The 22,617-nt window shown below is 46.2% G+C and overlaps 1 protein-coding gene across 2 annotated transcripts in view; it reads left to right on the top strand.

The window, feature by feature from the left end:
• Nucleotides 1-16,089, top strand: part of LOC139383217 (cingulin-like protein 1) — a 28,878-nt gene extending 12,789 nt beyond the window's left edge. The window contains exons 9-20 of one of the 2 annotated variants that reach the window (XM_071127675.1): nt 120-227; nt 995-1,093; nt 1,238-1,342; nt 1,610-1,762; nt 2,534-2,704; nt 3,412-3,564; nt 5,045-5,134; nt 10,915-10,998; nt 11,132-11,256; nt 12,164-12,272; nt 14,773-14,936; nt 15,053-16,089. In XM_071127675.1, coding sequence (XP_070983776.1) covers nt 120-227; nt 995-1,093; nt 1,238-1,342; nt 1,610-1,762; nt 2,534-2,704; nt 3,412-3,564; nt 5,045-5,134; nt 10,915-10,998; nt 11,132-11,256; nt 12,164-12,272; nt 14,773-14,936; nt 15,053-15,137 — 1,446 coding nt within the window. In that variant the 3' untranslated portion in view covers nt 15,138-16,089. Of the gene's footprint in view, nt 1-119; nt 228-994; nt 1,094-1,237; nt 1,343-1,609; nt 1,763-2,533; nt 2,705-3,068; nt 3,109-3,411; nt 3,565-5,044; nt 5,135-10,914; nt 10,999-11,131; nt 11,257-12,163; nt 12,273-14,772; nt 14,937-15,052 lie in introns of those variants that run through there. The other variant, XM_071127676.1, reaches the window with a different exon arrangement.
• Nucleotides 16,090-22,617: the final 6,528 nt, after the last annotated feature.

Raw genomic sequence — 22,617 nt, 5'->3', positions numbered from 1 at the left:
TAAATGATGAGTTGAGTTTAATTGAATTGAATATCCCAGTAGCTCAATAGCATAACTTAATGTTCCACTCAACATATTGTATCTTGTGTGTGTTCTAACTCCCTCTGTCTCCCTGTCAGAGTAACACAGTTCTGGGCCAGGAGAAGAAGGAGGTGGAGGAGGAGAGAGGGGAGGCCCGGGGCCAGGTGAAGGAGCGGATCCAGGAGAGAGAGGAGCTTAAGGGACAGGTACTGGGGCATTATGTACTACAGCACCCATAATGCTGTACTACAGCACCCATAATGCTGTACTACAGCACCCATAATGCTGTACTACAGTACCCATAATGCTGTAATACAATACCCATAATGCTGTACTACAGTACCCATAATGCTGTACTACTGCACCCATAATGCTGTACTACAGCACCCATAATGCTGTACTACAGCACCCATAATGCTGTACTACAGCACCCATAATGCTGTACTACAGCACCCATAATGATGTAATACATTACCCATAATGCTGTGCTACAGTACCCGTAATGCACTATACTACAGTACCTGTAATGCACTATACTACAGAACCCATAATGCTGTACTACAGTACCCATAATGATGTGCTACAATATCCATAATGCTCTGTACAGCGTGTCCAGATAACATATCAGGGCCCGTATTCATAAAATATCTCTTTATTTCTATTTAATCTATTTAATCTAATTCATTAGGATATATAAATATATATATATATATATATTTTTACAGTGTAACCTAACGTAGCATATATTTAGCATACTAAAGCAGTCAAAGGTAATATATCATACTAAACGATCAAGACGTAGGATACTAGTCGTTAATATTGTGCGACCACTATTACACTGGTAGCTTAAGGTAAGGAACATAATCATACTAAATGGAGAGGCCCCCGACTTCAGTAAATATAATACGTTTTGCTCTGAGACTAGGTTGTCCTGAAGCTAACATAATTGTGTCCCATCTCTACACTAACCCAGGTAGAGGAGCTGGAGAGCAAGGTGGACCAGCTCAACCTCGTCATCAAGGAGTCCAAAACTCTACAGAGACAGCTGGTGAAATGCGTAGAGCAACTCAAGGTGAGGTAGAGGAAGGGAGGAAGGAAGGGAGGAAGGAAGGGAGCACCTGGAGGGAAATATAGACTCTCGATGAGGTAGAACATTCTACAAAATGCATCATAAACTGAGTTTTTAGATAAATGAATAATAAATGTGTTTCCACAGCGAGAGAAGCAGCAGGTGGAGGGAACGCTAGCGGAGGTGAAGGAGAAGGAAGAGGAGATCAGCCAGACAAACAAAGACCAACTAATAAAGCTGGAGAATGTACAGGTCAGCAAAAAATGCTTGAAATGCATAGTATGATAATAATAATAATAATAATAATGATAATAATAATAAATATATAATAATGAAATATGCATAGTAGACTTGTTGTTAGATTCCGACTTTTATACAGGTAAACAAGTCTTTAAAAAAAAACAATATTTCCAACTTGGACAACCTGTAGTTGTAGCAGTTATATGTAGTCTCCTTCTTCTCCGTAGTCTCACCACACACTAACACGGTCCTTTTGTCTGTGGTGCTTCCCTCTCACAGAGCGAGTTGACCCAGCTGAACCACCACCACAGGGAGGCGAAAGAGAGGCTGAAGGAGGAGAGGAGGAGAACAGAGGAGCTCAGGATGATGAAGAGTGATCTGGAGGAGGAGAGGAGACTGCAGAACAGCACTGTGGAGAAACTGCAGAGGGAGGTGAGAGGGAGGGATGGGTAGAGGAGGGGATAGGGGGATGGGAAAGGGAGGGAGGTGTACTGTAGGTCATAGGCCACTGAGAATGATAAGTACATTGTGTTTCAATGAAGAGGACCAGTATAATTTCAATATTTATTTTCTTGACTCCACCCTTGAGTGCTGCTGGGTTTAGAAGTTATGATACTCATGAATTACACTAGAGTTCTCACCAGTGCAAATGATAGGCGTTGCATGAAAAACATCATCTATCATGGGGGGGAATGTTTAATGAACACCATTCAGTCTGTTTTACTCCTTCCACTCGCTGTCTCTCTCTCTCTCTCTCTCCCTTCTCTCTCTCTCTGTCTCTCTCTCTCCCTTCTCTCTCTCTCTCTCTCCCTTCTCTCTCTCTCTCTCTCTCTCTCTCCCTTCTCTCTCTCTCTCTCTCTCTCTCTCCCTTCTCTCGCTCTCCCCCTTCCTTCTCTCTCTATCTCTCTCTCTCTCTCCCTTCTCTCTCCCTTCTCTCTCTCTCTCTCTCTCTCCCTTTCTCTCTCTCTCTCTTTCTCTCTCTCTCTCTCTCTCCCTTCTCTCTCTCTCTCTCCCTTCTCTCTCTCTCTCTCTCTCCCTTCTCTCTCTCTCTCTCTCTCACCCTTCTCTCGCTCTCCCCCTTCCTTCCCTCTCTCTCTCTCTCTCTCCCTTCTCTCTCCCTTCTCTCTCTCTCTCTCTCTCTCCCTTTCTCTCTCTCTCTCTCCCCCTCCTCCTCTCTCCCTCTCCTCTCTCTCTCTGCTCCAGATGAGTGTTAAGGTGGAGGAGTGTGAGGCGTCCACTGAGCAGCTCCAGCTGCAGGTTGATGAAGTCAGAAAGAAGAGCCACACAGAGCTGACTGAGCTCCAACAACAGCTGCAGGAAAAGAGACTGGACCTAGAGAAATCACAACAGAATACCAGAAAACTGCAGGAAGAGGTGTGGTGGGACATTTTCCTGTATTGAGTCACCGATGGATGGATCATAGTCTGATTATACTCTCTCTGTTTCTCTCTTTCTTTCTTTCTCTGCCCCTCTTTCTCTTTCTCTCTTTCTCTTACTCTCTTTCTATCTCTCTTTCTCTTACTCTTTCTCTCTCTCTCTCTTTCTCTCTCTCTCTTTATCTGTCTCTCTTTCTTTCTATCTCTCTCTCTCTCTCTCTCTCACTCTCTCTCTCGCTCTCTCTCTCTCTCTCTCTCTCTCTCTCTCTCTCTCTCTCTCTCTCTCTCTCTCCCTTCTCTCTCTCTCTCTCTCTCTCTCTCTCTCTCTCTCTCTCTCTCTCTCTCTCTCTCTCATGCTTCAGAGAGAAGGAACTGAGCAGTGATTCTAGAGTTGAAAGGTTTATCAGGAGAGGAGACCGTAATGTAAAATGAAAGCTATTGAACAGTTATTTCATGTTTAATATGTTATGTGTGCGTTAGCTTAGCATATAGCATTCCCTACCTGGACTTGGCTCTGTCTGGGCTATGAACCAGGCTCCTCCATGTCTCCAACACACGCGACTAACCCGCTTGACAACGTACGAGCCGATTTGAGCTATAGAAAACGAGTCCTATTTGATAGCTCCATTGGCGACATTTCAAGCTAGCTAGTTCTTAACTCCGTTACGTGTGTGTGTGTGTTTGTGTGTGTGTGTGTTCGTTCAGCTACTTACCCTGGAGCAGGGTCTGGAGCGGGGTCGTAGGGAGTGGGAGGAGGCCCAGCAGAGAGGCAGACAACTGGAGAGGAAGGTGGAGGAGCTGGAGGAGAGGAACGCTCATGCCCAGGAGGACCACGCCCGACAGGTCAAACTCATTGAGGTACTGTTATTGTGTGTGTGGAGGAGAGGCACACACAACCAGACAATCTATAAAAACGTACCTTACACGCGTCTGAGATGCATATAAAAAATATTGCATACGATATGGATCTCTTGCGATATGAATCTATTACGATATGGATCTCTTGCGATATGGTTCTATTGCGATATGGATCTATTACGATATGGATCTCTTGCGATATGGATCTCTTGCGATATGAATCTGTGCAGACCTGTTACACATCCATCATAGTAGCAGGACCCCCCCCCCCCGTACCCTAAGGGCACACACCCCCCGCCCGTACCCTAAGGCCCCCCCCCCCCCCCCCCCCCGCCCGTACTGCAAGACAAAATACAATGTTGGATTGGATGTTTCCCACTCTGACTCGTTGACATGTTTACCTCTTCAAATCCCTCTATTTCCACCTGCATGTCCTTGTAGAGATGAGGGGAGTGGAAAAGCTCAGCAGTTGCTGATTTACCACTGAGACTTACCGATAACTGCTGTTTGTGTTGCTGATGGCAAAACATGTTGTCACCTGCACCAGTGGCAGGTAGAATCCACAGACCAGTCTATACAAGTCATGTATAGAAAACAACACTAAATGGTTATAAGATATGTCTTGACAGTGTTATTATTTAACTAGGCAAGTCAGTTAAGAACAAATTCTTATTTACAATGACAGCCTAGGAACAGTGGGTTAACTGCCTTGTTCAGGGGGCAGAACGACAGATTTTTACCTTGTCAGCTCGGGGGATTCGATCTAGCAACCTTTCCGGGTCACTGGCCCAATGCTCTAACCACTAGGATACCTGCCGCCCCTCCACTCTAACCACTAGGATACCTGCCGCCCCTCCACTCTAACCACTAGGCTACCCTGCCGCCCCTCCACTCTAACCACTAGACTACCTGCCGCACCTCCACTCTAACCACTAGACTACCTGCCACCCCTCCACTCTAACCACTAGGCTAACTGCCGCCCCATCCACTCTAACCACTAGACTACCTGCCGCCCCTCCACTCTAACCACTAGACTACCTGCCACCCCTCCACTCTAACCACTAGGCTACCTGCCGCCCCTCCACTCTAACCTCTAGACTACCTGCCACCCCTCCACTCTAACCACTAGGCTACCTGCCGCCCCTCCACTCTAACCACTAGGCTACCTGCCGCCCCTCCACTCTAACCACTAGACTACCTGCCACCCCTCCACTCTAACCACTAGACTACCTGCCGCCCCTCCACTCTAACCACTAGGCTACCTGCCGCCCCTCCACTCTAACCACTAGGCTACCTGCCGCCCCTCCACTCTAACCACTAGGCTACCTGCCGCCCCTCCACTCTAACCACTAGGCTACCTGCCGCCCCTCCACTCTAACCACTAGACTACCTGCCGCCCCTCCACTCTAACCACTAGGCTACCCTGCGGCCCCATATTACGCATAACCACAGGTTATATATCCTGTGCTTCCTATTTCAGGGTCAGATGAGCCAACTGGAGCAGGATCTGCAGGATGAGAGGAGCAGTACAGATCTCCTGATGAACAGAGTGGATCAAGGAAAACAACAGGCCAGTACTCAGAAACACACACACACACACACACACACACACACACACAGAGACACACACACAGACACACACATACACACACACAGACACACAGAGACACACACACAGAGACACACAGAGACACACACAGAGACACACAGAGACACACACACACACACACACACACAGAGACACACACACACAAACACACACAGACACACAGACACACACACACAATAGATGGTGCCCAATCAGGGGCCTTCCCTCGCTAACGGCAGACATGAACCCATTTAAAAAAAATCAATATCACATTTAGGTCTGAGTTCTCTTCCAACAGTAAAAGTTGCTGAAATGAGAGGAAGGTCAGACTGAGATCCTTTGTTTCCAGTATTACAATCCTTCTGTCAACAACTGCCTCCAAACACACTTGTTTATGTTTGTGAAACGCTGATGCAGCTATAAATGCATTGTGTGTGTGGGTGTGTATGTTGGTAAAGTAGGCCAGACTAATTAAAACACAACATGAATCTGTTACCGTCCCTTTACTGTTTTTTTTTACCTTTATTTAACCAGGCAAGTCAGTTAAGAACAAATTCTTATTTTCAATTACAGCCAAGGAACAGTGGGTTAACTGCCTGTTCAGGGGCAGAATGACAGATTTGTACCTTGTCAGTTCAGGGATTTGAACTTGCAACCTTTCGGTTACTAGTCCAATGCTCTAACCACTAGGCTACCCTGCCGCCACTTTACACTCCCTTTACTGTCCCTTTACACTCCCTTTACACTCCCTTTACTGTCCCTTTACACTCCCTTTACACTCCCTTTACTGTCCCTTTACACTCCCTTTACACTCCCTTTACTGCCCCTTTACACTCCCTTTACTGGCACTTTACATTCCCTTTACTGTCCTTTTACACTCCCTTTACACTCATTTTACTGTCCCTTTACACTCCCTTTACGCTTCCTTTTACTGTCCCTTTACACTCCCTTTACACTCACTTTACTGTCCCTTTACACTCCCTTTATTGTCCCTTTGCTGTCCCTTTACTGTCACTTTACAGCCCCTTTACTGTCCCTGTACACTCCCTTTACTGTAACTTTACACTCCCTTTACACTCCCTTTACTGTCCATTTACACTCCCTTTACACTCACTTTATTGTCCCTTTACACTCCATTTTGCTTTCCCTTTACTGTCACTTTACAATCTCTTAACTGTAACTTTACACTCCCTTTACACTCCCTTTAATGTCCCTTTACTGTCACTTTACAGCCCCTTTACTGTCCCTTTACACTCCCTTTACTGAAACTTTACACCCCCTTTACACTCCCTTTACACTCCCTTTACACTCCCTTTACTGTCCCTTTACACTAACTTTATTGTCCCTCTACACTCCCTTTTGCTGTCCCTTTACTGTAACTTTACACTCCCTTTACACTCACTTTTTTGTCCCTTTACACTCCCTTTTGCTGTCCCTTTACTGTCACTTTACACTCCCTTTACCATCCCTTTACACTCCCTTTACACTACCTTTACTGTCACTTTACACTCCCTTTACTGGCCCTTTACACTCCCTTTACTGTCCCTTTACACGTCCTTTACTGTCCCTTTACACTCCCTTTACACTCACTTTACTGTCCCTTTACACTCCCTTTATTGTTACTTTGCTGTCCCTTTACTGTCACTTTACAGCCCCTTTACTGTCCCTTTACACTCCCTTTACTGTCCGTTTACACTCCCTTTACAGTCCCTTTACACTCCCTTTTGCTGTCCCTTTGTCACTTTACACTCCCTTTACCATCCCTTTACACTCCCTTTACACTCCCTTTACTGTCCCTTTACACTACCTTTACTGTCACTTTACACTCCCTTTACTGGCCCTTTACACTCCCTTTACTGTCCCTTTACACATCCTTTACTGTCCCTTTACACTCCCTTTACACTCACTTTACTGTCCCTTTACACTCCCTTTATTGTTCCTTTGCTGTCCCTTTACTGTCACTTTACAGCCCCTTTACAGTCCCTTTACACTCCCTTTTGCTGTCCCTTTATTGTCACTTTACACTCCCTTTACCATCCCTTTACACTCCCTTTAAACTTCCTTTACTGTCCCTTTACACTACCTTTACACTCACTTTACTGTCCCTTTACACTCCCTTTATTGTCCCTTTGCTGTCCCTTTACTGTCACTTTACAGCCCCTTTACTGTCCCTTTACACTCCCTTTACTGTAACTTCACACTCCCTTTACTGTCCATTTACACTCCCTTTACACTCCCTTTACTGTAACTTCACACTCCCTTTACTGTCCCTTTACACTCCCTTTACACTCCCTTTACTGTAACTTTACATTCCCTTTACTGCCCCTTTACACTCCCTTTACACTTATTTTATTGTCCCTTTACACTCCTTTTACACTCACTTTACTGTTCCTTTACACTCCCTTTATTGTCCCTTTGCTGTCCCTTTACTGCCACTTTACAGCCCCTTTACTGTCCCTTTACACTCCCTTTACTGTAACTTTACACTCCCTTTACTGTCCCTTTACACTCCCTTTACACTCCCTTTACTTTCCCTTTACTGTCCCTTTACACTCACTTTACTGTCCCTTTACACTCCCTTTATTGTCCCTTTACTGTCACTTTACACTCCCTTTACAGTCCCTTTACAGTCCCTCTACACTTCCTTTACTGTCACTGTACTGTCCCTTTACACTCTATTTACTGTTCCTTTACACTTACTTTACTGTCCCTTTACACTCCCTTTATACTCCCCCTTTACACTCCTTTACTGTCCCTTTACACTCCCTTTGCTGTCACTTTACACTCCCTTTGCTGTCACTTTACACTCCCTTTACTGTCCCTTTACACTCCCTTTACACTCCCTTACTGTCCCTTTACACTCCCTTTACTGTCCCTTTACACTCCCTTTACCGTCCCTTTACACTCCCTTTACTGTCCCTTTACACTCCCTTTACTGTCCCTTTACACTCCCTTTACTGCCCCTTTACTCCCTTTACTGTCCCTTTACACTCCCTTTACTGTCCCTTTACTCTCTTTACACTCCCTTTACTGTCCCTTTACACTCCCTTTACTGTCCCTTTACACTCCCTTTACTGTCCCTTTACACTCCCTTTACACTCCCTTTACTGTCCCTTTACACTCCCTTTACTGTCCCTTTACACTCCCTTACTGTCCCTTTACACTCCCTTTACACTCCCTTTGCTGCCCCTTTACTCTCTTTACACTCCCTTTACACTCCCTTTACGCTCTCTGTACACTCCCTTTACTGCCCCTTTACTCTCTTTACACTCCATTTACTGTCCCTTTACACTCCCTTTACGCTCTCTGTACACTCCCTTTACTGTCCCTTTACACGTCCTTTACTGTCCCTTTACACTCCCTTTACACTCACTTTACTGTCCCTTTACACTCCCTTTATTGTTCCTTTGCTGTCCCTTTACTGTCACTTTACAGCCCCTTTACTGTCCCTTTACACTCCCTTTACTGTCCGTTCACACTCCCTTTACAGTCCCTTTACACTCCCTTTTGCTGTCCCTTTATTGTCACTTTACACTCCCTTTACCATCCCTTTACACTCCCTTTACACTCCCTTTACTGTCCCTTTACACTACCTTTACTGTCACTTTACACTCCCTTTACTGGCCCTTTACACTCCCTTTACTGTCCCTTTACACATCCTTTACTGTCCCTTTACACTCCCTTTACACTCACTTTACTGTCCCTTTACACTCCCTTTATTGTTCCTTTGCTGTCCCTTTACTGTCACTTTACAGCCCCTTTACTGTCCCTTTACACTCCCTTTACTGTCCGTTTACACTCCCTTTACAGTCCCTTTACACTCCCTTTTGCTGTCCCTTTATTGTCACTTTACACTCCCTTTACCATCCCTTTACACTCCCTTTAAACTTCCTTTACTGTCCCTTTACACTACCTTTACACTCACTTTACTGTCCCTTTACACTCCCTTTATTGTCCCTTTGCTGTCCCTTTACTGTCACTTTACAGCCCCTTTACTGTTCCTTTACACTCCCTTTACTGTAACTTCACACTCCCTTTACTGTCCCTTTACACTCCCTTTACACTCCCTTTACACTCCCTTTACTGTAACTTCACACTCCCTTTACTGTCCCTTTACACTCCCTTTACACTCCCTTTACTGTAACTTTACACTCCCTTTACTGTCCCTTTACACTCCTTTTACACTCACTTTACTGTTCCTTTACACTCCCTTTATTGTCCCTTTGCTGTCCCTTTACTGTCACTTTACAGCCCCTTTACTGTCCCTTTACACTCCCTTTACTGTAACTTTACACTCCCTTTACTGTCCCTTTACACTCCCTTTACACTCCCTTTACTTTCCCTTTACTGTCCCTTTACACTCACTTTACTGTCCCTTTACACTCCCTTTACAGTCCCTTTACAGTCCCTTTACACTTTCTTTACTGTCACTGTACTGTCCCTTTACACTCTATTTACTGTTCCTTTACACTTACTTTACTGTCCCTTTACACTCCCTTTATACTCCCCCTTTACACTCCTTTACTGTCCCTTTACACTCCCTTTGCTGTCACTTTACACTCCCTTTGCTGTCACTTTACACTCCCTTTACTGTCCCTTTACACTCCCTTTACACTCCCTTACTGTCCCTTTACACTCCCTTTACTGTCCCTTTACACTCCCTTTACCGTCCCTTTACACTCCCTTTACTGTCCCTTTACACTCCCTTTACTGTCCCTTTACACTCCCTTTACTGCCCCTTTACTCCCTTTACTGTCCCTTTACACTCCCTTTACTGTCCCTTTACTCTCTTTACACTCCCTTTACTGTCCCTTTACACTCCCTTTACTGTCCCTTTACACTCCCTTTGCTGCCCCTTTACTCTCTTTACACTCCCTTTACACTCCCTTTACGCTCTCTGTACACTCCCTTTACTGCCCCTTTACTCTCTTTACACTCCATTTACTGTCCCTTTACACTCCCTTTACGCTCTCTGTACACTCCCTTTACTGCCCCTTTACTGCCCCTTTACTCTCTTTACACTCCATTTACTGTCCCTTTACACTCCCTTTACTTTCCCTTTACTGACCCTTTACACTCCCTCTACTGTCCCTTTACACTCCCTTTACACTCCCTTTCAGTAGAGTCCTCCTCTCGGCCGGGGCCTCTGTCTAACTGTCAGTAGAGTCCTCCTCTCGGCCGGGGTCACTGACTAACTGTCAGTAGAGTCCTCCTCTCGGCCGGGGCCTCTGTCTAACTGTCAGTAGAGTCCTCCTCTCGGCCGGGGTCACTGACTAACTGTCAGTAGAGTCCTCCTCTCGGCCGGGGCCTCTGTCTAACTGTCAGTAGAGTCCTCCTCTCAGCCGAGGCCTCTGTCTAACTGTCAGTAGAGTCCTCCTCTCGGCCCGGGGTCACTGACTAACTGTCAGTAGAGTCCTCCTCTCGGCCGGGGCCTCTGTCTAACTGTCAGTAGAGTCCTCCTCTCGGCCGGGGCCTCTGTCTAACTGTCAGTAGAGTCCTCCTCTCGGCCGGGGTCACTGACTAACTGTCAGTAGAGTCCTCCTCTCGGCCGGGGCCTCTGTCTAACTGTTAGTAGAGTCCTCCTCTCGGCCGGGGTCACTGACTGTCAGTAGAGAATAGTCTTTTGGGACCCTGCTCACTTGCTGTCTGATCTAGAATGAAATGCAAACAGACAGAGCAGACATCATGTCCATAATAGTTTAATAATGTTTTCTGCAGTGTGTAGTGGAGGCCTATTCATGTCTCTTTCTCTCTGCTGACAGATGGAGCTGATAAGAGGTGAGCTGCTGCAGGAAAGAGCAGTCAAACAGGACCTGGAGTGTGACAAGATCACTCTGGAGAGACAGGTAAACTTCTAACCCCTGTGACATCACCAATCTCTCTCTGCAGTCGACGATTGAACCTGTCATGATGATGACCCAGTGCTTCCTGACCCTCTTATACAACATGTCATGCTCACCCGGTATTGTTCTCTTCCAGAATAAGGACCTGAAGAGTAGGGTGTCTCATCTAGAGGGCTCTCAGAGGTCCAATCAGGATGTTGTGGTTTCCAGACTGGAGGGAAGGATCCAGGAGCTGGAGGGGAGGCTGGAGGGAGAGGAGAGGTGAGATGGAGGGGAGAGGAGAGGAGAGGTGATGAGAGGTGGAGGGGAGAGTAGATGAGTTGTGGGGGAGAGCTGAGGCTGCAGGGAGAGGAGATGTGAGGTGGAGAGCTGAGGCTGCAGGGAGATGAGAGGTGGGGGGAGAGCTGAGGCTGCAGGGAGAGGAGATGAGAGGTGGGGGGAGCTGAGGCTGCAGGGAGAGGAGGTGGGGGGGAGAACTGAGGCTGCAGGGAGATGAGAGGTGGGGGGAGCTGAGGCTGCAGGGAGAGGAGGTGGGGGGAGAGCTGAGGCTGCAGGGAGAAGAGATGCGAGGTGGAGAGCTGAGGCTGCAGGGAGATGAGAGGTGGAGGGGAGAGGAGATCAGAGGTGGAGGGGAGAGGACATGAGAGGTGGAGGGGAGGGGAGAGAAGATGAGAGGTGCAGGGAGAGGAGATGAGAGGTGCAGGGGAGAGCTGAGCCTGCAGGGAGGGGGAGATGTGAGGGTGGAGGGGAGAGCTGAGGCTGCAGGGAGATGAGATGGAGGGGAGAGCTGAGGCTGCAGGGAGGGGAGAGGAGAGGTGGAAGGGAGAGCTGAGGCTGCAGGGAGAGGAGGTGGAGGGGAGAGCTGAGGCTGCAGGGAGAGGAGGTGGAGGGGAGAGCTGAGGCTGCAGGGAGAGGAGGTGGAGGGGAGAGCTGAGGCTGCAGGGAGAGGAGAGGAGAGGTGGAGGGGAGAGCTGAGGCTGCAGGGAGGGGAGAGGAGATGAGAGTTGGAGGGGAGAGCTGAGGCTGGAGAGAGAGGAGAGGTGGAGGGGAGAGCTGAGGCTGCAGAGAGAGGAGATGAGAGGTGGAAGGGAAATTAAAGGTAAGGTGGAGGGGAGAGCTGATGACTGTGATCATGAGTGTCTGACAGGGTTTCATATTTTCTTCTCAGAGACAACATCAACCTGCAACAAGCCAACAGGAAACTAGAGAGAAAAGTGAAGGAGATGATGATTCAAGTGGACGATGAGCACATATCTATGCAGAACCAGAATGACCAGGTAAAGTGGACGATGAGCACATATCTATGCAGAACCAGGAACACCAGTGTTACGTTCCCTAGCAACAAAACCAAACATGTCACTCAAACAGGAGGAGCTTACAGAGTCACTGACCTCTAAACCAAAACTAAACATGTCACTCAAACAGGAGGAGGAGGAGCTTACAGAGTCACTGACCTCTAAACCAAAACTAAACATGTCACTCAAACAGGAGGAGGAGGAGCTTACAGAGTCACTGACCTCTAAACCAAAACTAAACATGTCACTCAAACAGGAGGAGGAGGAGCTTACAGAGTCACTGACCTCTAAACCAAAACTAAACATGTCACTCAAACAGGAGGAGGAGGAGCTTACAGAGTCACTGACCTCTAAACCAAAACTAAACATGTCACTCAAACAGGAGGAGGAGGAGCTTACAGAGTCACTGACCTCTAAACCAAAACCAAACATGTCACTCAAACAGGAGGAGGAGGAGCTTACAGAGTCACTGACCTCTAAACCAAAACTAAACGGTGTTGTTTTAGGAGGGGTTCTGAAAGACACTCATGAAAGTTGACTAGCCACAACAACTGTAACCTAAAAGACACCCACAATGAGCGCCCGCTAAATTTGCCCTAGAAGAGGCAAACAAAAGAAAACCCCAACACCGAACTTAGACAGGAAGAAACACACAAAGGAATGTTTTTCTAGAACTCAAATAGGCCGAGACAACTAAAGAGGTTGACCCTCCCACATCTCAAGACAACTGGAGCACCTGGGCCAGCCACTCTTATTTAGCACCTGGGCCAGCCACTCTTATTTAGCACTTGGGCCAGCCACTCTTATTTGGCACCTGGGCCAGCCACTCTTATTTCACACCTGGGCCAGCCACTCTTATTTGGCACCTGGGCCAGCCACTCTTATTTGGCACCTGGGCCAGCCACTCTTATTTAGCACCTGGGCCAGCCACTCTTATTTGACACCTGGGCCAGCCACTCTTATTTGACACCTGGGCCAGCCACTCTTATTTGACACCTGGGCCAGCCACTCTTATTTGGCACCTGGGCCAGCTACTCTTATTTGGCACCTGGGCCAGCCACTCTTATTTGGCACCTGGGCCAGCCACTCTTATTTGACACCTGGGCCAGCTACTCTTATTTGTCACACCTGGGCCAGCTACTCTTATTTGGCACCTGGGCCAGCCACTCTTATTTGTCACACCTGGGCCAGCACGGGTGAAACACCTTCTGACTAACGAGGTGGCACTATTCGGTGCGTCCAACCTCCTAAATGTATAAACCAAAGCCTGTAGCACCCGGTGAAGCATAACAACTTTCAAGTTCATTCAAACAGTTACTTTAACAATTATTTGAAGTGTACATCATAAACGTGACATTACAAATGTTTTAAGATGACACGACATCTCTTATGTTTCTCTGAAAGTTAAGTGGCAAATTCAGATAAAAGTGTTACCATAGTTACAGGAAGACACAGGCGAGTCAAAGTAATTCACATCCATTGAGGACTTTTCATTGGCCAATTCACGGAGATCCTTCCTAATGTACACCTCTTATAGCTGACCCAGAAGCTGAAGACAGACAATACACCTCTTATAGCTGACCCAGTAGCTGAAGACAGACAATACACCTCTTATAGCTGACCCAGAAGCTGAAGGCAGACAATACACCTCTTATAGCTGACCCAGAAGCTGACGACAGACAATACACCTCTTATAGCTGACCCAGAAGCTGAAGACAGACAATACACCTCTTATAGCTGACCCAGTAGCTGAAGACAGACAATACACCTCTTATAGCTGACCCAGAAGCTGAAGGCAGACAATACACCTCTTATAGCTGACCCAGAAGCTGACGACAGACAATACACCTCTTATAGTTGACCCAGAAGCCGAAGACAGACCATACACCTCTTATAGCTGACCCAGAAGCCAAAGACAGACAATACACCTCTTATAGCTGACCCAGAAGCTGACAACAGACAATACACCTCTAATAGCTGACCCAGAAGCTGAAGGCAGACAATACACCTCTTATAGCTGACCCAGAAGCTGAAGACAGACAATACACCTCTTATAGCTGACCCAGAAGCTGAAGACAGACCATACACCTCTAATAGCTGACCCAGAAGCTGAAGGCAGACAATACACCTCTTATAGCTGACCCAGAAGCTGAAGACAGACAATACACCTCTTATAGCTGACCCAGAAGCTGACGACAGACAAGCACTAAAGTAGCCAAGTACTAAAAAGCTAGCTAGTTAGCGGTGCGCGCTAGTAGCGTTCAATCAGTGACGTCACCCACTTTGAGAACTTGAAAGTAGTTGTTTCCTTCGCTCCGCCAGGACCGCGGCTTTTAGTGGAGTGATAGGTAATGATGCTTCATGGGTGACAGTTTCTCGGGTGTTCAGAGGGTCTCTGGTTCGAGGACAAGTTGAAGGGGAACACTGTTAAACACATTAATGCATTGTTAAAACGATTTGCTATGTAACCCCCCTCTCCTAGCTGAACCAGAGGCTGAAGACCGCGAAGAGACAGATGGATGGGGCCGAGGAGGAGATAGAACGTCTGGAAAACTCTAAGAGGAAGTTACAAAGAGATCTGGACGAACAGATAGAGACCAACGATCAGATCCTCAGCCAGCTCAACGCCCTGCGTTCAGAGATGAGGTGAGTTAAATACAACAGTGTGTTGGTAAGGATCTTTCATTTATGACTAGTTTTTTTGTACCCTGCATTATTGTCGAAATATACAATGCTTCTACGGAAATGTGCTCCCCCCCCAGGCGTAAGCAACAGAAATCAGCCCCGCTCCTGATGATCGAGAAGGCTGGTGATACTGTCTGTGAGGATGACATCAACTCTGACTGAAAGATGCACTAACTTACTTACTTATAGTACTCCGGCTTATTCCCACTGGGACACGAGGTCTCAACGAGCTCTTCATTCCCACTGGGACACAAGGTCTCAACGAGCTCTTCATTCCCACTGGGACACGAGGTCTCAACGAGCTCTTCATTCCCACTGGGACACAAGGTCTCAACGAGCTCTTCATTCCCACTGGGACACAAGGTCTCAACGAGCTCTTCATTCCCACTGGGACACAAGGTCTCAACGAGCTCTTCATTCCCACGAGGGACACGAGGTCTCGAGGAGCTCTTCATTCCCACGAGGGACACAAGGTCTCAACGAGCTCTTCATTCCCACGAGGGACACGAGGTCTCGAGGAGCTCTTCATTCCCACGAGGGACACGAGGTCTCAAGGAGCTCTTCATTCCCACGAGGGACACGAGGTCTCGAGGAGCTCTTCATTCCCACGAGGGACACGAGGTCTCGAGGAGCTCTTCATTCCCACGAGGGACACGAGGTCTCAACGAGCTCTTCATTCCCACGAGGGACACAAGGCCTCAACGAGCTCTTCATTCCCACTGGGACACGAGGTCTCAACGAGCTCCTTCCACTTTTTCTTATCCTTGGTGACATGTTGTGATGCTCTGACAGCCTGGTGAAAAGAATACAAGCAGTCAAGTCAAAAACGGATTTCCTGATTCTCACAAAGGGCCGGTAAAATCACAGTGAGGAATGAAGAAAAGCGTTACAGAAGTTTCTCATTGAAACAATATTTCCATGTGCAAACCAAGTGTGGGTTTGGGCCCATCTGTGGATTTCATAACCCTTTGCATTACACTGCCCTCCAGTGGCCATTGTAGAACTGCAGTTACAGGAGAAAATGTTTTCACTTTTCATAAATCATAAATCAGTCCATAACTATGTTGTGTGCTGCATCACTTTTCCTTTCGTAATGTAATTAACCTATACATGAATAAAGGTTTATTCATAACTAACTTGTGTGAAATAAATGATGTAAAACAGGCTGTATATCTGCAAGGTTTTAAAGTATCTCAGGATTTCTTATACACCCACACACACACACACACACACACACACACACAACCTCCCCCAATTCACACCTTATGCAATTCGCCCCCCTGGTTAGAAGCATCTCGTCGTCTTCTCTACCTTTCCCCCACACGTTTTTCCGTTTAACTAAGCAAGTCAGTTAAGAACAAATTCTTATTTACAATGACCCACCTAGGAACAGTGGGTTCAGGGATAGAACGGCAGATGTGTACCTTTTCAGCGCAGGGGATTCGATCCAGCAACCTTTAAAGCTCTAACCACTAAGCTACACTTGGCTTCAATACATACATGCATCATCAATGCAAAAACAGCCTATGTATTTTTAAATCTGTCTGGAGAGCCTTGTATGATAAGGAAACATTTCCTTGTTTATGGGTATTTATGACTCCAGTGTGTGTTAGCTGCATGGACAGTGTCATTGAGGACTTAAGGATTTTTTATTTTTTTTGTCCATAAGCATCAATGTATCAACATAAACCTTTTTTTTTAAATTCAAATACAGGAATATATGTGCAAGTAGCCAGCCTGAACAGCTCGTTGAACATCTCATTCCAAAATCATGGGCGTTAATATGGAGTTGGTACCCCGCCTTTGCTGCTATAACAGCCTCCACTCTTCTGGGAAGGCTTTCCACTAGATGTTGGAACATTGCTGCTATAACAGCCTCCGCTCTTCTGGGAAGGCTTTCCACTAGATGTAGGAACATTGCTGCTATAACAGCCTCCGCTCTTCTGGGAAGGCTTTCCACTAGATGGTGGAACATTGCTGCTATAACAGCCTCCGCTCTTCTGGGAAGGCTTTCCACTAGATGGTGGAACATTGATGCAGGGGGACTTGCTTCCATTCAGCCACAAGAGCATTAGTGAGGTCAGGCACTGATGTTGGGTGACTAGGCCTGGGTCGCAGTCAGCCTTTTAATTCTTCCCAAATGTGTTCGATGGGGTCGAGGTCAGGGCTCTGTGCAGGCCAGTCAAGTTCTTCCACACCGATCTCGACAAACCATTTTTGTATGGACCTTGCTTAGTGCACGGGGGTTTTGTTATTCTGAAACAGGAAAGGGCCACACCCAAAGTTGCCACAAAGTTAGAAGCACAGAATCATCTAGAATGTCATTGCCTGCTGTAGCGTTAAGATTTCCCTTCACTTGAGGGGCCCGAACCATGAAAAACAACCCCAGACCATTATTCCTCCTCCACCACTTGGCACTATGCATCGGGGCAGGTAGTGTTTTCTCCTGGCATCTGCCAAACCCAGATTTATCCTTCAGACTGCCAGATGGTGAAGCGTGATTCATCACTCCAGAGAACGTATTTCCACTGCTCCAGAGTCCAATGGCAGCGAGCTTTACACCACTCCAGCCAACGCTTTGCATTGCTCATGGTGATCTTAGGCTTGTGTGCGGCTGCTCGGCCATGGAAACCCATTTCATGAAGCTCCCGACAAACAGTTATTGGGTAGCCTAGTGGTTAGAGCGTTGGACTAGTAACCGGAAGGTTGCGAGTTCAAACCCCCGAGCTGACAAGGTACAAATCTGTCGTTCTGCCCCTGAACAGGCAGTTAACCCACTGTTCCCAGGCCGTCATTGAAAATAAGAATTTGTTCTTAACTGACTTGCCTGGCTAAATAAAGGTAAAATAAAATAAAAAAATAAATAAAATTGTGCTGATGTTGCTTCCAGAGGCAGTTTGGAACTCGGTAGTGAGTGTTGCAACCGAGGACAGACGATTTTTACGCACTTCAGTACTCGGCGGTCCCATTCTATTGTGTGGCCTACCACTTCACGGCTGAGCCGTTGTTGCTCCTAAATGTTTACAGTTCACAATAACAGCACTTACAGTTAACCTGGGGCAGCTCTGGCAGGGATAGTGATGAACTGACTTGTTGGGAAGGTGGCATCCTATGACAATGCCATGTTGAAAGTCACTGAGCTCTTCAGTAAAGCCATTCTACTGGCAATGTTTGTCTATGGAGATCGCATGGCTGTGTCCTCAATTTTATACACCTGTCAGCAACGGGTGTGGCTGAAATAACAAAATCCACTCCTTTGAAGGTTTGTCAACAATTTCAAATATTTTACTGAGTTACATTTCATATAAGGAAATCAGTCAATTGAAATAAATGAATTTTGCCCAAATCTATGGACTGGGCAGGGGCACAGCCATGGGTGGGCCAGGCCTGGTTGAATGCTCCCGGGTAGCCAGGCCAGTGCGGCGATGTGGAATAGCCCACACTGGGCTGTGCTGGCGAACCGGGGACACCATGCGTAAGGCTGGTGCCATGTACGCCGGCCCGAGGAGACGCACTGGAGACCAGATGCGTAAAGCCGGCTTCATGGCACCTGGCTCGATGCCCACTCTAGCCCGGCCGATACGAGGAGCTGGAATGTACCGCCCCGGGCTATGCACACGCACAAGACATTTTGGGGGCTGCCTCTCGGGCTTCCAGCCGCGCTGGCGTGCTGCCTCCTCATACCAGCGCCTCTCTGCCTTCGCTGCCTCCAGCTCTGCCTTGGGACGGCGATATTCCCCTGGCTGTGCCCAGGGTCCTTTACCGTCCATAATCTCCTCCCAAGTCCAGGAGTCTTGTGTTCGCTGCTGCTGCTGTTACTACGCCACTTGGTCCTTTTGTGGTGGGTGTTTCGGTAACGGCAGATCTCCTCTTCGTCTGAAGAGGAGTAAGGATCGGACCAAGATGCAGCGTGGGTAAGTGTTCATGACGATTTATAAAAAACGAACTGAACACTGAAATACAAAACAATAAACGATGTGATGAAAACGAAACCCGTAACAGTAGCGTGTGGCGACAAACACTCACACGGAAACAAACACCCACAAATTAATAGTGAAACCCAGGCTACCTAAGTATGATTCTCAATCAGAGACAACTAATGACACCTGCCTCTGATTGAGAACCACACTAGGCCGAAACATAGAAATACCCAAAACATAGAAAAACAAACATAGACTGCCCACCCCAACTCACGCCCTGACCATACTAAATAACGACAAAACAAAGGAAATAAAGGTCAGAACGTGACAGTCTCTCTGTGTCTCTCTCTCTCTGTGCAGCACGGCAGACTACTGGTGGTGGGTCCCGGTGGCGGGGCCGATGCTAGGGGGCGTGGTCGGGGCCCTGGTCTACTTCCTGTTTGTCGAGATGCATCACAAAGAGCCAGAGAAACCCCACGAGGCGAAAGAAGAAGAGGAGGAGGAAGAAGAGAAGAATGAAGGTCTGGAGGAGGACAGCAGTCTCAAAGACAAATCCGAGATGATTGCCATGAGTTACGAGGATTCATTCAGTTAGATATAAAATAAAAATGTTTCTGTCTGGTTCAGATCACTGGTAGTGTGACATCATGTTTGGACACACACACACACACACACACACAGACACACACACACACACACACACATCAAGGACAGCCTTGCTCTCTCAGTGTGCCATGGTGCAACCCTGTGGTAGTGGGAGTAGAAGGGTTATAGCCTGTTATTACATTTAGTAACCAGACCGGTATGCTACGTACGAGTGACTGATCACAGTGCAATGCCTTATAGCTCATTGCTGATAGCAGCTCCAATAGTTTAGCTACATGGAGAAACACTGTAGAACAGGTTATTGAATAGAGGTAGCACACGGTTCACCCAGTAAATTGTTTATAGGTAAAGATACAGAATGGTTAGTTCTTAAGGAGGTTCTATAAGTAGCAATCTGCAACAACATTGGAAAAGAGCCCTTATAATATGATGTATGTGTTATTCCATCACACCGCTGTCAGTTTTATATCAATTATAATTGGTTTCAAACAAGAGGTTCATGCTAACAGTTAACCCAGGGCCATATTATGTTATTTGGTTGTTGTAGTAACGTTTGTAATTGCAGAAAAGCTTCAATATAGGCTTAGATAGATCTCAATTTTGACCATACGCTTCATACTCCGTACATTGAAAGATAACATTTATGTATTCAAAGAAAACGGGAGAAATCCCAAACAAAAACAACTGTTATGATTTACAATTCATGAATTCTATGTATGGTGGTTAAAGAGTTTGTTGTGTAATTAAGAAATAAGGCCAGAAGGGGTGTGTGCTATACAACCGATATACCACGGCTAAGGGCTGTTCTTAAGCACGACGCAACACGGAGTGACTGGTCTGATATACCACGGCTGTCAGCCAATCAGCATTCAGGGCTTGAACCACCCAGCCAATCAGCATTCAGGGCTCGAACCACCCAGACAATCAGCATTCAGGGCTCGAACCACCCAGACAATCAGCATTCAGGGCTCGAACCACCCAGACAATCAGCATTCAGGGCTCGAACCACCCAGACAATCAGCATTCAGGGCTCGAACCACCCAGCCAATCAGCATTCAGGGCTCGAACCACCCAGCCAATCAGCATTCAGGGCTTGAACAACCCAGTATATAATGTGATACTATTGTTTACTTGTACTTTCGTTCTGTTTTTCATTTTGTATTGTTGCCATGTAAATTGAATCCAAAGTACAAATACAGTGGGGCAAAAAAAGTATTTAGTCATCCACCAATTGTGCAAGTTCTCCCACTTAAAAAGATGAGAGAGGCCTGTAATTTTCATCATAGGTACACTTCAACTATGACAGACAAAATGAGAAAAGAAATCCAGAAAATCACATTGTAGGATTTTTTATGAATTTATTTGCAAATTATGGTGGAAAATAAGTATATTTTTTTGCATTGATTTTGAAAAGTCGTTATTTTTTCTTTAATATGAAGAGTTGTGTTTATTTTGTTCTACCACTCCCAGGAGATGTTCAGGGCCAAGAGGCTGACATGTCAAGATCTGGGCTGGCTTCTAACCACTCCTGTCTGGGAGACAGTCCAGCACCCATTATCATCTCCAAAACCCAGTACTCAGTACAGAACTCTGCCAGGAGAACCAGAAGTAGTGTGTTTATTCTTAGCCTGGGTACCAATCAGTTTGTGCTAATATTCCACTCCTTGTTCTCAGTGTCATAAGCCAAACATATGACAGAAGGAGATTCTCATTTCATACAAGCGCATTTATTTCCACGTTTCCTCTCCTTGCCTCCGCTCCTCCATTACCTTGGGCATTTTTTAAAAAGCAGGCAAGGACAGAGGACACAAGTAGTCGAGGAAAAACAAATTGAGATCCTCCCCCACAGAGTACACAAAGTGGAAGGTTAACACAAAACTGGTCTGTGGTTTCATGCTAATATGTTCTGTGGAATTTGGCCAGACCAGCACAGCCTCCAGTTCAGTAGATACATAATGAACAGCTAGAGGCATGGCACTGTGCTACTGCTCCTGCTAGACTGTTTATTGAACCCACTCAACTGTTGTGGGTGAAAGTTCATTCAGTCAGTGTGCACATGCCAACAGCCAATCACTGTATTGAGGATCTGTATTGACAATCAAGGACACAGCACATGTATGTGCTATGGACCGGGGGTTTCTGTGAAAAACACAGAGTATGGACACCATCCTACAGGTTTCTGTTACGTCATGATTTACAATACATAGATAATGTACATCATAAATTATAATGACATCAGTTGTAATACCCACTCTATCGTATGGATATCTGGGATATCAACGTGATTTTAGAGTTGAAATGATCTGGCCAGGGGTCTCCCCAAATAGAAACATGCAAGACGGGCCAAAACTCAGATTGTATACCCATTAAGAAAAGGGTCAGTCTCAGATTGTATTCCCATTAAAAAAAAGGGTCAGTCTCAGATTGTATTCCCATTAAAAAGACCGCCAGTCTCAGATTGTATTCCCATTAAAAAGACCGCCAGTCTCAGATTGTATTCCCGTTAAAAAAAATAATCAGTCTCAAATTGTATTCCCATTAAAAAAAAGGGTCAGTCTCAGATTGTATTCCCATTAAAAAGACCGCCAGTCTCAGATTGTATTCCCGTTAAAAAGACCGTCAGTCTCAGATTGTATTCCCATTAAAAAATGCCGTCAGTCTCAGATTGTATTCCCATTAAAAAGACCGTCAGTCTCAGATTGTATTCCCATTAAAAAGACCGTCAGTCTCAGATTGTATTCCCATTAAAAAGACCGTCAGTCTCAGATTGTATTCCCGTTAAAAAGACCGTCAGTCTCAGATTGTATTCCCGTTAAAAAGACCGTCAGTCTCAGATTGTATTCCCATTAAAAAGACCGTCAGTCCATTCTTGAATTGTGTAGAAATGACAATGAAACACCAATAGAAGAGCTGATGAACATTCTAATAGAAGAGCTGATGAACATTCTAATAGAAGAGCTGATGAACATTCCAGAAGAAAAAAAGTCAATCCTGGATCCGGTGTATTTTAAACGAGTCTTTTAATTAATGCATTTCAAGTACTCCAAAAAAATTACATCTCTTTGCACAATACATTTTTTGAAATTTTTAGTAAAAATGTTCAAAGTGAAAACATT

The sequence above is a fragment of the Oncorhynchus clarkii genome, chromosome 2, assembly GCF_045791955.1.
Source record: "Oncorhynchus clarkii lewisi isolate Uvic-CL-2024 chromosome 2, UVic_Ocla_1.0, whole genome shotgun sequence".
Lineage (NCBI taxonomy): Eukaryota > Metazoa > Chordata > Actinopteri > Salmoniformes > Salmonidae > Oncorhynchus > Oncorhynchus clarkii.
The sequence above is the reverse complement of the archived record's forward strand: the minus strand, read 5'-3'. Positions and strand labels throughout refer to the sequence as shown.